Genomic DNA, 17334 nt, shown 5'->3' on the forward strand with positions numbered 1-17334 from the left:
TTATTGCCACTTTACTCTTAGCCTTCCCAAGTTACTTTTTTTTTTTTTTTTTTTTTTTTGTGCTATGCGGGCCTCTCACTGTTGTGGCCTCTCCCGTTGCAGAGCACAGGCTCCGGACGTGCAGGCCCAGCGGCCATGCTCACGGGCCTAGCCGCTCCGCGGCATGTGGGATCCTCCCGGACCAGGGCACGAACCTGTGTCCCCTGCATTGGCAGACAGACTCTCAACCACTGCACCACCAGGGAAGCCCTCAAGTTACTTTTAAGACAGGATTTTCTGACCCATTACTCTCTTCACTAATGCTGATAATGCTTTGTGATTCTATCAAGAAAGGAAACAAAAATGATAGTGGTGGTGATATCACCCAAGAAAAGACATAGTTTCCTATCCTTAAAAAAACAAAAACACTATAGATATTTGTAAAACATCGCCATAGGTTTTCAAATACTAATATAACTTTGGCGTTTAAAACAATATCTCTAAGAGCCTTTTTGTATTATACAATGGGCATATTATGATCACCTTAAAACAAACAAAAAACGAAACGTGGAACAACAACAAAATGGTTTCTTAAATTCTGAACATTTGACTTACAAGTCCTGACTCTAGGATAATTGTGAGCCAAAAGAAACCGCTCGACCCAGTTTTCCATATTCTGTAGGACCCAGCTGTGTGCCAGTTTATTTCGGGGTGTCTGCACTGCCAACCAATCCAGACACTGAGAAGGATTGTATTCAATTACCTACAAGTAAAATGACAAGAACAGAATATAAGGCTAACTGAATGAGCAGTTACTTTTTTAAACTTACTTTTGGTATGTGCATCAGACACTTTAAAGCGAAATAGTTTTTTGAAAACTAGAACCTGAAAGAAGTTTCACACCCATGTTTTTTCCCATTTTTAAAGCAACTTATTTTTATTAACAGGAATATGTTCAAGGAGAATCTGTCATTAGTTTACAAAATAAAATTATACTAACCAAGGACTCTAACACAGGACCAATAAGGGAACTCAATGACCTTTAAGGTCTTAAGTTTACAAAGTTATTTAAAAGTGCTTTTAATTCTCTAAAGTTGTCATCTTTACTTTTCTTATTGTTTGCCCAATCTGCTACTATAAGTGAGAATGAAAACTAGCTCACTATACTGCTGGGAAGATTTTTTTCATTGGCAAAGGAAATCCTAGGAATCTAGAGTAGGGGTTGGAAAATTATGGCTCTCAGGAGCCAACATTACGGCTTCTGTGGTTTGCCTGTTTTTAAGTTTTAATTGGAACACAACCATGCCCACTCATTTACATTTTGTCTATGGCTGGTTTTATGGTAAAACAGCAGTTGAATGGTTCTAACAGAGACCATATGGCCCACAAAGCCTAAAATATTTACTATCTGGACTATGAAGAGAAAAAGTTTGCCATGCCCCTGGTCTATAGAGTGGGCATTTCCAACACTCACTAAGAAGAAATTCTGTAACCTCAGCAGTAACTCTGGAAGAAAGGAAGTGGTTGGTGCTTCCTCTGTATTTTCTATCAACTGCTGAAAGCACCTGGTTTGTATTTCTAGGGCTTCTACCACTTCATGGAATCTTTTTTGAGGATATGGGAATGAGGACCTCGGATGGGCTGAAGACTGTTTATGACTCTATGAGAAAGTCTTTAAACATCTCAGACACTAGGGAAGAACTCTTTTTTCCCCTAGATCTTCTGACTAAAGCATCTCTTCTTCCCTTGACCTGTGACTTACTAAAACCATTTTGAGTTACCCAAGCAAGAAACTAGTACTTAAAATGTGAGTGACTGTGTTAGAAAAATAAAGCCCTCGGAAAAATAAACACTAAAACATCTGCTGCAAGACTTACCTCCCATATCCTTTGCAGAATGTAAGATGCAAAGGGAGGCATTCCTGGAGGTCCACCAGCAAACTCCATTAGCATAGTCAACAATTTAAAGAAAGGATTGGCTGCCTATAAGACACGTACATGACTGTGTATTTAGATCTGTTTGAACCCATCATTTCCAGCGGAAAACAAAGAAGTATAACTCTTCTACAGATCACATTTAAATCTGCTGTATTAGGTTAGAGAGCTCAGTACTCATACATATGAACCTGAACTCTCATAAAGCAGAAGGGTGAGCTCAGAATACAGTGTCAATTGCGTGGGAGCCACATGTAACGGAAAACATCTATTTTTCTGGATGTCAATTTGGGAAATAAAAGTATCAAAACTCTTGTTAATGAGACAACCATGTTTATAGAAAAATTTAGATTAAAAGTTTCCTGCAGCAACCTTTGCTCTCTGAGGTATAATTTATATTAATATTTGACATGTATTATCAAAGTAGCTATAACATTTTCATTTTATGAAAATATATACTTCTCCACCTAGGCAGAATTCTGGTTAGTCTACTTTCTTCTAAGGTACAATATGATATATGCTTCAAACCAAACAACTTTAAAGCTCAGTATCTAGGTGGCACTGTGATATATTCAACTTATATGTAAATTTATATTTAATTGGGAAAATGACATTTGTGACAAGATGTGAAGAGGTAATTCAGTTTATTCAAGTTACATAGTTAAAAACAGTTGTTGTATTATGAGGGAAGCCTTGATAAATTTTTTCCCCAAAACAATTAGAAAGGTTCATTTGAAAGTACTGTCAGTGCTGACAGCAGTTTGAAAAACATGAATGAAGAGATGTCTACATACCTCAGGAGTCAATTTTGCTATTGATGTGAAAAGCATAGATACAATCTAAAACAAAACAAAAGGGATAATTTCAGAATATTCTTCTACAAATTACCAAAAAACTTTAAGACTGTTTCTCAGCACTTACATGTTCTGCAAGTCGATTATTGTATCGACAAAGGCTGAAAATCAGATTACAAGTTTGTCTTATATTGATGCCATCACGAATATGTTGAAACAAGAAGGGAAATCCCTGTTAAAAGCAAAAGTTGTTCATTTAAGAACTATTTTGTTGTTATTTTTGTGATTATCAAGTGGTCTAATATTGAGACGGTATTACCTTTCCTCCTGTTAATGCAGCCATGTCAGTCTGTGATAATGTCAAATGCCTGAAAGAAAACATTAGTGGAAATAAGTTTTTCTTTCCTCTATACTACTTTATAGCCATTTGCATCATGACACATAACAAAATTGTTGATTCAATTACAAGTGTACCAAGCCACCATCATAAAATGATTTTTGAACTTTCTGCTAGCTAGACTTGCTCACTAGACACCTTTTAGACATTTTTCAAAATTCCAAGATTAGTACATGGAAGTCCAAATCTACTTTATTTCCATTTAATTAACTCAATATTTTGGTATACTGTAACAATAGGATGGGTCTAATTTAGAGAGCTTTTTTTTGACATGAGAACCTTCAAAACAAAACGAACTTCTAAGAAATAGAGAATTTCACTTTCAAGTTTAAAATTACTGCGTATTTCTTTAACTTAAAATAGAAAATTTCTAACACATACAAAAATAGAATACTATAAGCATCCCATCACTCAGTTGCAAATTACCACCTTACGGTCAGTCTTGATTCATCTGTACCTCCTACTCGTTCAAATATGAACTACTTTGAAGCAATTCCAGATATTTTATCACTTAGTCCATAAATTTCAATACATATCCCAAACATAAATTTCAAAAACATAAACACTACCATTATTCACACCTAAAATAAATTAACAATTTCTTATTATCATATAAGATCCAGTCAATGTACAATTTCCTCAAGTTTCTAAAAAAATTTTTTTATCATTTGTTTGAATCAGGATCCAAATGAAGTCCTCTGTTGACACGGGTTGAAATGTCTTTTAAATCTCTTTTAGACAACTGGTTTTCCCCTCCGATTTTGTTTTTATCTTGCAATTAATCTGTTGAAGAAGGCAGGTGGTTTGACCTGTAGAATTTCCCACATTTCCATTTTGCTGATTATATCCTTGGTGTGTTGTTTTAACATATTCCTCTGTCCCCGTATTTCCTGTAAACTGGTAGGTATTAGATCTAGAGACTTGATCAGATCTAGGTTTGACTTTTTAATCAAGAATACCATATAAATGGTAGTGTGAACTTTCATCAGGAGGCACACAATGAAAAGCTGTCCCTCTTTTTGTAATGTTTTCAGCCCATGATGATCATTTCCTAGATCCATTATTGCATTTGGGATGCAAAATACTGATATCCTAATTCCAGCATTACTTGCTCATTTGTTAGCTCAAATACCTCTATGATGAACATCCCTCTCATTTACCATTTGGTTGCCATGAAGTATAATTCTTGCAGGTAAGATAAATACTTGATATTGTTCCTTTATTAATAAGTTTCCAAAATTGTTACTTGGTTTCTTAATATACTCCAAAGGTTGTCAATAATTTTTAAAATTTTGTTTTTAGGTATCATTATGAACTCATGGATATAAACATCCATGATGTGTTTTAGTCCACTTGCAGTTGTTATTACTATTGATGCTCAAGTTGTCCAATCTGTGACCAGTAGAAACCTCCTTGACTCTTGAGACCTTTTAACATGACCTCAGTAGTCTTTGATAGCCTCCTTGCTTTCCAAAATGACAAGATGTTTGACGCTTCCCATTCATTTCTTGCCCAAGACCTGGAATTAGCCATTTTCTCAAGGAACCTTGATTTTTTTCAGTGGGAAATGTTATCTAGATGCCAGGGTCACTCACCGATTTTTGGGTTGGACAGGATTTCTAGGCCTTTTCAGAAAATGGAGATACATAATACATTTTTTGTTTGCTTAAGACAAAATATACCATGAACTCTACTGATATTCCCAAATTCAAATTTAGTTTTGAAGAAGTTATGTAAACATCTTACAATTTTATATTTGTATTTCTCTTTTCTTTTTCTGAAAATCTTGGTTTCTAATGACATTAACAATTATCTATTTGTTTTATTCTACAATACAGTTTCAGAATAATAATTCTCATTATACTACTACTCACAATATAATTACTAAGACACTTGAGGATAATTTTACAATTCTTTTTGTCCTTCAGGTACATCCCACTAACAATTACAGTTAAATCAATGTGTTCTAAAGTCACTTTAATTCCTCTCCAGTGGCTATGTCACCAACTCAATATACAGTTAGGCTCATTTATTTCAGTCTGCTTTTGATTTTTAGGGATTGCATTTTATTAATTTATTTATAATTATAGAAAACATTTACATGATTCCAAAGATAAATCTAAAAAACAAAACACTGTACTATATTCAAAGAAGTCAAACTTTCATTCCTGTCCCCTCCAGCCTGTTTTCCCCTCCCCCAACCACTGGAAACTTTTAAAATTTATTTTTAAAAATTTAGTCTTCAATTCGAAAAATAGTCAATTCTTGTTATTTGTAGTACTTACGTTCTATAAAGAGCTGCAAACACTGAATTAGTGAACACTGAATCACTGCTCATAGGGAAAACATACACTTCGGTTCCTGTGAACCTCTGGTCATAACATTTTCATCAACAGATCAATATGGTACCTTGTTTAATGTGTGTTTCTGTTTAAAGACACCTGATTTAATGTTGACTCATTAGCACTGAATACAGAGCAAACAGAACTGTAACTCAAACCTGAATGAAGCTTATCTAATGTGTACTTTCTCCTTAAGGCATATTATGGTCTTCTTGAGTTTAGGAACACACTAGACAGCACTTGGCACTATGCTTGGGACCATTTTTAAACAGCCAAATCACCAACAAAAAGCATAAATGTGAAAAATGTGGCATATATTGCAAACAAAAATTTGTTTACAATTTGAGCACCGAAACAAGAAGGCAGAGTGTCACCATGTTTGACCTCAGCTGGAGAAGTGTGTGTCAGGTCAACTCCAATTTTTTGCCACTCTGTACATTCTGTAATCCACAAATCACTGTAAATGTTTCACAAGTACTGATTTGGGGATTACAAATAAATTTAAATAGGAGAATTCACAAATTGGAGATCCATGAATAATGAGGCTTGGTTGCACGCACGCGCACAGGCACACACACACACACACACACACTCTCTCTCTCTCTCTCTCACTTTGTGTCTCACAGCCTCCCCTTCTTAAAAATTAGCATACTATAGGGAATTCCCTGGTGGTCCAGTGGTTAGGACTCAGTGATCCTGTAAGCCATGCTGCGTGGCCAAAAGAAAAAAAAAAAGTAGCATACTATATATACTTTTGTCCACCTTGTTTTTTTTTTTCACCTCAGTGATATGTATCTTAAAGATCTCTCCATGGTAGTACACATACATTCCATACTGCCTGTTTTTTTTCTGCTATAGAGTCCTCTATCAAGTGGATGCTCTGTTTCTTCAACTTGTACCATCTTTGTGGACATTTTCAGTCTTTTGCTGTTTATAAACACTGCTTCAATAAACAGCACTGCACATACATCTTTTGGTGTTTTGGGAACAGAATCCCAGAAGTGGGGTTGCTAGGTCAAAGGATGAATGCACATATAATTTTGCTAGATATTTTACTGTATATTTCTTCAACGTATATTTCTAACATGACTCAGGCAAAGTAAGAGTTTGGTACAAAGGATCGAAATACTTTTGCTACAAGAGTTGATGGAAAGTGTTATTATTTAAAAGGAATTAAGTAACAAAAGCTATTGAGTTAATAATGGTAAAACAATTACGTAAAAAGAATAAAACCAAACATGCTTTAAGCATTTTGAATGTTGAAACATTTCACCTTTCTGAGCGAGACTGTTCAACCAAAAGAGCAACTAAAGCTATCATTTTTTCAAGAGCAGCTGGCCTGTATTTTTCTTCTGCCAGAGAGAGTATATCTTCTTCCTCCTCCTCTTCTTCCCCTTCTTCCTCTGACAACACTTCAACTTGAGGCTAGAACATAACACAATTCATTTTTAATATATATTTTTTTAACATTATGTTGAGAGAAAAGAGCTTGATTGTCTTACATAACAATGCAGGGTAGACAGTGGCAGAAGCATGTATCATGAAAAATAACCACTCAAAGGCCTAACCTTAACTTTAAAAGTCTAAACCACATTCAGGACAATTTTAGATTTAATAGGCAGAACTGTAAAGAACAATAATTCCCAATACTGTATTTACCTTACCTAAAGATATAAATTCTTTAATAATAATTTTTTTCTTATAGGCAAGCTCTTTGGAAGATAAATCAGGAACAAAATTTATATGAGTATGATAAAACGGTATTTCATATTGAATAAAAATACCAGTTACACAAATTAAGGAATCCATATTTGCAGTTTTCAGATAATCCAAACAGTAGGTATTTCAAAGAGACAGTCATTTGGGGTCTGAAATGCAACACTGAAAAGATTTTATGGTCTAACAAAGCAAAAGAAAAGCAGTCTAAATAAGTAGCCATCTAGGTTGAAATTAGATAATAACAGTCAATATTTGGAGAACCATTACAGCACAGTGGCTAACAGTTTCGTTCAGGAGTCTAACCAAGGATCAAAGCCTAACTCACTGTGATCTAAAACAAGTAAACTTCTTTATGCCTCAAGTTCCCCATCTGTAAAATGGAGATAACAACAGTACTTACCTCTTAGGGTTGCAACCAGGATTAAATAAGATAGAGCAAATAGAGCATTCAATCCAATGTGGTCATTACAGACAACACAAAATTGATGTAACAGTTTTAATATTATGAATTGAATTTTTGGAAGACTGACAGACTTAATATAGCAAAGGGCTTTAAAAATATGGCCAGCAAAAATGTTCACCAAAACACAACATGCTACTGATAAGACCCTAAAGCAGATGATGGCCATTTTGCCTAAATTTATTTGCTTTGATCCAGGGCCATACCAGTGAAATTTATCACTTGACTGTTTCTTCTCTTGCTATATCCATTAAAAATATCAACCAAACTTGGACCCTTAAAATCATTTAATATCAGGGCTAGAAGGGACTTCAAAGGAATCTAGTATCTTTCTATGATGCAAACTTGAAAACATGGCCTCTAAATCCCTGATATCAGACAGAACTGTACTTACATTTTCAGGCCCTTTGGTTCCCATGTAAAAATGTACCATTGTAGATATGGCTTGCAGTGAAAGCAAAAACTGGCTCTAAAAATAAAAATATTGATTTAAAAATAAAAAATAAAAACAATTAAGTTTTAAATACTGAAAATAAGTACATAATACCAGAAATAAACAAGATACAGCCTCACCTCTTCTTCACCCATTTTGGCAAACTCGTAAAGGAAGGCAAAATATTCTGTAAGATGTTTACTGTGAGGCTTTACACCATGTTCCATGATTAATAACAGAGTTCTCACAAATCGAGTGACACATGAACGACCACCTATATCTTCTACTGAAGCATCCATATCATCAGACCTGAAAACACAATTTTATATATCTTAGAGAAAGTATGAAGTCTGGGGATAGATATTTTGGGAGGAGAAATATTTTAAAAACCTGAATTTATCTCTTTCATCTTTGTAATAATGAATACCAATTACAATAATACAAATAGTTGGATTCCAGTTATCATATCTCGCTGAAATCAAAACAAAAAGACTAAGTCAAGGTTACTTGTAGAGGATTTTGAAAATGCAATTAAATAAAAATAAAAGTTTTCCTTTTTGATTTATATTATTACAGATTATTTTTAAATAGGAGAACCTAAATATTTCAGTGTGGATATTTTAAAATACTTTGTAGGCAGGTCATCAAAAAACTTAAAAATAAAATGTTCAGGGACTTCCCTGGTGTTCTGGTGGCTAAGACTCCGTGTTCCCAATGCAGAGGGCCCGGGCTCGATCCCTGGTCAGGGAACTAGATCCCACATGCATGCTGCAATTAAGAGTTCGCATGCCGCAATGAAACTAAGACCCGGCACAGCCAAATAAATAAATAAATATGTTAGATAAATAAATAAATATGTTAAATAAATGAATAAATAAATTTTAAAAAAAGTTCAGCTCAAAAGGTATACTTCTTACCCATCTTCCATTCCTGGCTGTAGATAGAGATGAGCATGCACAGGTCTAAGTCTCTGAATCACATGGATACACAAACGCTGAAACATCTATAGATGAAAAGATAAGACAACCTAAGAGTCAACTCACATCAGGTAACAAAGACACTGAAAAATGAACATGATGAAAAATTCTGCTACCCATTTATATTTTGCCCACAGATTATCTTTTGACATTCTAAAGCTTTCCTGGAGTCTCAACTACAGACTGAAGATAAAAAAGGCAGAGTTAGCTTGAAAAACAATTTTATAAGGGAAAAAGCAAAAACAAACTATAGGTTTCAGTAATAGAGACTACCAAATACAAAGCTTCATGAAACCTCCTTTACTAGTGGAGATACAGAGGAAAGAAAACTTGGCATCCATCTCTTTCAGAAGAGTGGAGTGGGGCAGGACAGCTGCTTATCAGAATTTCAATGACTAGGAGAAGGAATTGCGATTTAAGTTTATCCAAAAAATATGGATTAAGATATACAAATGGCCAATAAGCACACGAAAAGATGTTTACTATCATTAATTATTAAGGAAATGCAAACCAAAACTACAATGAGATACTACTTCACACCCATTAGAATGGCTAAAATCAAGAAGACAATAAACAAATGTTGAAGAAGATGTAGCAAAATTGGAACCTTCACAGATTGCTGGTGGGAATGTAAACTGGTGCAGACATCATGAAAAAAAGTTTGGTAGTCCCTAAGAATGTTACAACCCAGCAATTCACTCCTATGTATATATCCAAAAGAACTGAAAACACATGTCCACACAAATATCTGTACACAAATGTTCATAGCAGTGTTATTTAAAACAGCAAAGAAGTGGAAACATCACTAATGTTCATCAACTGCTGAATAAACAAAATTTGGTATATAGAATATTATTTGGCAATAAGAAGAAATAAAGTACAGATACAAGTCACAACATGGGTAAACCTTGAAAACATTGTTAAATCAAAAAAGCCAGTCACAAAAGACCACATACTGTGTGATTCTATTCAAATGAAATGGTGAGAATAGGCAAACCCATAGAGGCAGAAAGTATATTAATGGTGGGCAGGGGCTGAAGAGAAGGGACAGGATAAAATGGAAGTGACTGCTCATAAGTATGGGATTTCTTTTTGGGGGTGTTATAAAATTAGATAGATGATGGTCACATAGTTGGGAATATACTAAAAACCACTAAATTTTATACTTTGAAAAGTTTTGCTAAATTTTATGATATAAGAATTGTATTTCAGTTGTAACTGAAAGTAGTATATTTCAGATTAAATTTTTGGTTTTGTGTCATAAATGCATATGTATTTTTCTTCCTTGTTAATTTTTCCAATGATTTAAGAAAAACAAATTGATTCATGTGACAGTTGAGAATCTGTCACAGAAATAAGTTATACACTATTCATTTAACTTTCAAGGCCATTACAGCACCCTACCATGGTTAGAATATCTAAGGATCTGAAAAAGAATCAGTACAACTCATACATCAAAGTAGGATCTGAGAAAATAGGCAGTTATAGCTATCTTCCTATAACCAGGAACTGTGAATGATTTTAATCAGTTTGACTGGAATGATAGCTGATTTGCCAAAAGAAGCTGGTGAAAATAAGAGCAAAATGACTTTTGTAATAAGAGGTCAACCTTTTCAAACTACTTTCAATGCTGGGTTAAAATATATTCACAGGCAAATTTAGAACAATTAACTTGAAAGCCACTTCTTTTTCAAATAAATTTTTTCTTACCTGTCTCACAATTTGATTAGGGCACTTAATTAGTATCTGCATTGGCCACCAATCATCGTCAGCCATGCGGTCCAAAAACCACTGTAAGTAAATAGTGTGATTTTAACACTCAATCAATATTTGTCAATTGGGATAAAAATCACACAAAGATTTTAATTCTAGTTGACATATGAATTCTTTTAAATTCTTACCAAAAAAGATTCTTCAATTGGTAGAAAGTGTAAAATCTAAAATGTCTAAAGTCATAATCAAGGTCATCTCAATACAGAATTCCATGGATGCCATTTACATAATAGTGTAGAACCTACATGATGACAACCTGCAGTTCTTAATGAAGTCAAATACTATTTTCCTCTTAGACTTCATAAATGTCACACTGCAGAATTTTTTGTTCCTATTAATAATATACGATCTGAGTATGATAAACTTTCTGTTTAAAACCAATTTATGGGGCTTCCCTGGTGGCGCAGTGGTTGGGACTCTGCCTGCCGATGCAGGGGACGTGGGTTCGTGCCCTGGTCCGGGAGGATCCCACATGCCGCGGAGCGGCTGGGCCCGTGGGCCATGGCCGCTGAGCCTGCACGTCCGGAGCCTGTGCTCCGCAACGGGGAGAGGCCACAGCAGTGAGAGGCCCGCATACCACAAAAACAAAAACAAAAACCAATTTATGTTCTGTTGATAACAAAAAACACTCTTCTTTACGCTTAGCTAAGACAATTTCCCATTAATTTCAAGATATCTCTTAATCACATATTTAACTCCTCTATTGAACTGTACTGCCTATTTATGCACACACATAATTACTGACAACTGTAGAGAATTTTAACTCCTTGAGAGAGTTCCAGAGGCAAACCCTTAGTGAAAGAACTGGTTGCAATTTTATTAAAAAAAACAACAAAAACAAAAAAAATTTATGACCTAATCAAGCTTCTGCATCTACTGAACAGTTTTTTTGTTTGTTTGTTTGTTTTTACCGAACAGTTTTTAAAAAATCATGAAGAGGGAAGGGAATAGAGGAATATGTTAAATAACACCCAAAGGATGCACTAGATCAAAGCCAACATGTGGAAAATCCTGCAGAACAAATGAGAAAGTGGTAAAAAGAAGGTAACTACAGTTGCTCCTTGGTATGGAGCCCCAGCATACATGAAAATCTGCAGATACTCAAGTCCCATAGTTGACCTTCTATATCTTAGGTTCCTCCACATCCTCAGATTTAACCAACCACAGAGTGTATGGTACTGTACGTATTTATTGAAAGAATCTGTGTATGAGTGGACCCACGCAGTTCAAACCTGTGTTGTCCAAGGGTCAACTGTATTATAGATGAAAAGAGATTTACAAGACAAAAGCAAAATGTGGACCTTGTTTCAATACTAATTCGAACAAACCGACTGAAAAAAATTTAAAAAAAAATCTTTCTAAAAATCTTCTACATATGAAAAATATCCTCAACTAATTTCATCTATTATACACTATGCTGCTGTCTCCCACTTCTGGGAATTTATAAGACTTGCATTCCTAGAAAGGTACACACCACACTGGGAGATCATCACAAATGATAAATGATAGTAAGATGGCAATATGGATAAGTGTTTATTACCTGTGTGCATACCATCCTTAGGGATGTATGTTTCTCTTATAATGTAATTTGGGAAAAGATAAAATAGGACATAAACTGATCTAGTGGGATATATGCATTTTTTCTCAGAGGGGGAAGGGAGATATGCATTTTTCAGTATTTTCAGGTAGCATGCAAAAGTAGTTAAGAAATATCTGGTACCGTTCTGAATTTTCTATACCTTTTCCTTCCAATACATGGTGGGGGGGAACCCAAGGATTTTTAAGTAACTTAAAAATCAATTATTTAATCAATGTAATGAATTTGATACATGAATTATAAATTTCTCTTGGCAATCAAGTAATTTTAGGAACAACTTACAATGGCTCCCTATGATTTATAATAGATAAAACAATTTTGTTATAGCATCTAAGTTAAGAATAAAAGAAAACAAAATAAGAAAGTGAATCTTAAGCTATGCAGTTTGTGGAATTATTCACCTCACCTCACAAGCTGCTTGACTATTATTAAATTGTTTGGTCAACAGTTCAATCCACTGAAGCATTGTGGGCTAAAAAAGAAAAAGAAGTTACTGAAGGTATTAGGAGATATCTGGGGTTTCCCTGGTGGTGCAGTGGTTAAGAATCTGCCTGTCAATGCAGGGGACACGGGTTCAGGCCCTGGTCCGGGACGATCCCACATGCTGCGGAGCAACTAAGCCCGTGCGCTCGCAACTAAACCCATGCGCCACAACTACTAAGCCTGCATGCTGCAACTACTGAGCTCGCACACCCTAGAGCCCTTGCTCTGCAACAAGAGAAGCCACCACAATGAGAAGGCTGCGCACCGCAATGAAGAGTAGCCCCCGCTCATTGCGACTAGAGAAAGCCCATGCAGTAATGAAGACCCAACACAGCCAAAAATTAAAATTAAATTAAAAAAAAAAAGATATCTGATAAATGACATGAATGGCACAAAAGTTTATGAAATAAAACACATACCTTTTCTTTTGAATGAATAAATGTCTCTAGGACAAAGGAAGTGCTTAACTGCAAGAAAAGATAAAATTAAGCAAAAAAGATTTAATTATTTTAAAGTCACCAATTTTGAAGAAATCACCTAAGTCTATATATATATTACCTTTGCTGTCATTAAGGACACAGCTTTAGGATCTGGTAATGTACTGGGAATACAACTACACAACTGCCACATAAACCTAGAATTTGAAAACAATAGGTTAAAATTCTTACAAAATAAGATTTTTAAAAAATGTGTAACAAAAAAATCTTATTAAATCTGCCAAGCTTACCCAAAATATGTATGTTCAAAAATGTTTTTGTCTTGAAGAAACTGCATGTTATCATGCCAAATCCACTGAAGAAAAAAATGTTAACATTAGACATCAGAAAGCATTTGCTTCATAACATTTTACCAATATTTTTATTAGACAAAATAAGACTTGCTCTAGAAGAAACAAAAAATATACATTCACTTAAAATTCATGTTGACTTTTTTCCAGGTAAATGGAATATGGGAGTAGTTACTAAACCTGATCCAATTTATCATTACTTATCCGGTTACCTCAAGCGATCACGTTGTTTCTTTTTTTTAAATTTATTTATTAAAAGTTTGAAAGTAAGAACTCTGAAATCCCATATGTCTGAAGAGCAAATACATAATGAATAAAATGTTAACGTTGATAACATACATGAAAACTATGGTAGGCTGATATTTTGGTAAGAACAGTTTATGAGAGACAGGTTTATGTTTAAAAACTGGAAAAATAAGGGACTTCCCTGGCGGCACAGTGGTTAAGAATCTGCCTGCCAATGCAGGGGACAAAGGTTCATGCCCTGGTCTGGGAAGATCCCACATGCCACAGAGCAACTAAGCCCATGTGCTGCAACTACTGAGCCTGTGCTCTAGAGCCTGCGAGCCACAACTACTGAAGCCTACGCGCCTAGAGCCTGTGTTCCGCAACGAGGAGCCACCACAATAAGCCTGCACACCGCAATGAAGAGTAGCCCACGCTCGCTGCAACTAGAGAAAGCCTGCGTGCAGCAACGAAGACCCAACGGGGCCAAAAATAAATAAAATTTTTTTAAAAAAGAAAACAATGTGAAAAAGAAATTCATGTTTACTTATAGATCCTGTATTCATTGAAAAAAAAAAAAAGAAACAATACCATGTGTTAAGTGGACCCTCGCAGTTCAAGCCTGTATTGTTCAAATGCCAACTGTACATCATTAAGGTTTTATGTAAAATTTCATTGTATTTCACATGTGGGTGGCTATCTTTAAATACTGTTGGGTCCTCATCTAGAACATGGTGTACATTTGTCTGAATACCCTGGGGACACAAAGTCTTGCACATAATGATGATTAAAATCTATTTTATTTTGCTATTGTGATAGCAGTTGAAATAAATCTTTGTATAAACTGGTGAGTTTAATAGCTTGACATCTAGTGAAGTATCTAATTCTGCTGGTAAACCTAATTTAGAGGGTCTGGAAGAAGATAATATTCTTGGCTCTTTATCAGTAAATTACAGGTAGGCAAGATACCATTAAAAGTGTTTGGGGGGCTTCCCTGGTGGCGCAGAGGTTGAGAGTCCGCCTGCCGATGCAGGGGACACGGGTTCGTGCCCCGGTCTGGGAAGATCCCACATGCCGCGGAGCGGCTGGGCCCATGAGCCATGGCCGCTGAGCCTGCGTGTCCGGAGCCTGTGCTCCGCGATGGGAGAGGCCACAACAGTGAGAGGCCCGTGTACCGCAAAAAAAAAAAAAAAAAATGTTTGGGGAACAAAATCCACTCAGTTTTAAGACTTGACCACAATAGTGCAAATATCAATCAGTCAGAGAGTAAAAGTTTAATTGTCTACATGGACGAGTACACTTGTATTAGGTATACCTTTCTGGAGATTTATTTTTTGTACTTTTGGCCAAGTCAGTTTACAACAATGATACAACATACATTGAGTGTGCACACTTTTTATAAACCCCTAACATTATCACTTAACTATATTACGAAACGAAGAGAGCTCATTACTACAAATGAGACACATATTAAAATATATATAATACATATTTTAAATGCATTTAAAATACGCTTGTGTATAATATGAAGCGTAAGAAAAGGAACATTCACAGTCCTATCACCCAATCCAAGAATATCACCCACCATACAAGTTAATTGTGAGCTTGCGCTTATTCCATCAACCATTTTTACCTTTCTTATTTTTCTTCAATGTTACTAATAATTGTTTTCCACTCCCTTTAATCTCTTTCACTTTACATTCACCTGTTGTATGTCAGTATTACCGAGACTATTTGTAAACAGGGTTAAGGCCTACCTCGGATTACAGATATTAATGATGTTGTTTATATAGCCTGCTTTTATATTCTAGAACTAATACTTGCATAAATACTTAACATGCTTTTAAATTGTTGCTAAAGTTAAATTAACTTATACCTCTAGTAATTCAGAAGAAACATCAAATTTGTATTCTTTGCCATTTTCTTCCTCTGGTTCCATGCGTTTATAAAACAGCATATAAGCACTGTGTGTCTTTAAGAGGGAAAAAAAAGTATATTTTCATTTTGACATAGTATAACTATAAAAGTAGATAACATGGAAGTCGGAAAACAATGTACAATTATACACGAAAGAAATGGTTACCTTTTCAAAGGAGAAATCCATAAATTTATCTGTAACAGAATCATAGGTCTTGGTCTGTTTAAAAAAATGAAAGTTTTCCTTCTTTAAGAAATGGGTACGCTCAGCTATATTTATATATAAAATATTTCATAAATAGCTATTTTATACTTTATAGCAACTTTGTAAATAGTTCTCAAATAGCATTACATTCAGAAAAATCTTTGATAGAAGTTTTTGACTAGGAGTATGTACTTTAAAAAAAAGATTCAAAACATTTTTAAGGTACTTTACCATCAATAATATAAAGCTTAATAAAATGGACTTGCAATCTGAAAAACTACCTTTTTTTAAAAATAGATCTTTATTGGAATATAATTGCTTCACAATACCGTGTTAGTTTCTGTTGCACAACAAAGTGAATCAGCCATATGCATACACACGTCCCCATATCCCCTCCCTCTTGAGCCTCTCTCCCATCCTCCCTATCCTACCCCTCCAGGTCATCGCAAAGCACCAAGCCGATCTCCCTGTGCTATGCTGCTGCTTCCCACCAGCCAATTATTTTACATTCGGTAGTGTATATATGTTGATGCTACTCTCACTTCGCCCCAGCTTCGCCCTCCCACCCCATGTCATCAAGTCCGTTCTCTATGCCTACCCCTTTGTTCCTGCCCTGCAACTAGGTTCATCAGTATCATTTTTTTTTTAATTTTAGATTCCATATATGTGCGTTAGCATATGGTATTTTGTTTTTCTCTTTCTGACTTACTTCATTCTGTATGACAGACTCTAGGTCCATCCACCTCACTACAAATAACTGAATTTCGTTTCTTTTCATGACTGAGTAATATTCCATTGTATATATGTGCCACATCTTCTTTATCCATTCATCTGTCAATGGACATTTAGGTTGGTTCCATGTCCTGGCTATTGTAAATAGTACTGCAATGAACACTGTGGTGCATGTCTCTTTTTGAATTTTGGTTTTCTCAGGGTATATGCCCAGTAGTGGGATTGCTGGGTCATATGGCAGTTCTATTTTTAGTTTTTTAAGAAATCTCCATACTGTTTTCTAACGTGGCTGTATCAATTTACATTCCCACCAGCAGTGTAGGAGGGTTCCCTTTTCACCACACCCTTTCCAGCATTTACTGCTTCTAGCTTTTTTGATAATGGCCATTCTGACCGGCGTGAGGTGATACCTCATTGTAGTTGTGATTTGCATTTCTCTAATAATTAGTGATGTTGAGCATCTTTTCATGTGCCTCTTGGCTGTCTCTATGTCTTCCTTGGTGAAATGTCTATTTAGGCCTTCCACCCATTTTCTAACTGGATTGTTTGTTTTTTTGATATTGAACTCCATGAGTTGTTT

The 17334-nt window shown here is 35.2% G+C and overlaps 1 protein-coding gene across 6 annotated transcripts in view; it reads right to left on the reverse strand.

Annotated features, from left to right (window-relative positions):
- Window positions 1-17334, reverse strand: part of USP34 (ubiquitin specific peptidase 34) — a 246281-nt gene that overhangs the window by 27169 nt on the left and 201778 nt on the right. For 5 of the 6 annotated variants that reach the window (XM_024133566.3, XM_024133567.3, XM_024133568.3 and 2 more), the window contains 16 exons: window positions 15984-16037; window positions 15777-15872; window positions 13616-13680; window positions 13447-13522; window positions 13308-13355; window positions 12812-12877; window positions 10746-10826; window positions 8976-9061; window positions 8199-8367; window positions 8020-8094; window positions 6720-6871; window positions 3027-3075; window positions 2835-2939; window positions 2708-2752; window positions 1857-1961; window positions 595-742 (listed from right to left, as the gene is read on the reverse strand). In XM_024133566.3, the coding sequence (XP_023989334.1) occupies window positions 595-742; window positions 1857-1961; window positions 2708-2752; window positions 2835-2939; window positions 3027-3075; window positions 6720-6871; window positions 8020-8094; window positions 8199-8367; window positions 8976-9061; window positions 10746-10826; window positions 12812-12877; window positions 13308-13355; window positions 13447-13522; window positions 13616-13680; window positions 15777-15872; window positions 15984-16037 (1420 nt within the window). The remainder of the gene's footprint in view (window positions 1-594; window positions 743-1856; window positions 1962-2707; window positions 2753-2834; window positions 2940-3026; window positions 3076-6719; window positions 6872-8019; window positions 8095-8198; window positions 8368-8975; window positions 9062-10745; window positions 10827-12811; window positions 12878-13307; window positions 13356-13446; window positions 13523-13615; window positions 13681-15776; window positions 15873-15983; window positions 16038-17334) is intronic. The other variant, XM_028496944.2, reaches the window with a different exon arrangement.

Source organism: Physeter macrocephalus, chromosome 12 (genome assembly GCF_002837175.3).
Source record: "Physeter macrocephalus isolate SW-GA chromosome 12, ASM283717v5, whole genome shotgun sequence".
In the NCBI taxonomy this organism is placed as follows: Eukaryota; Metazoa; Chordata; class Mammalia; order Artiodactyla; family Physeteridae; genus Physeter; species Physeter macrocephalus.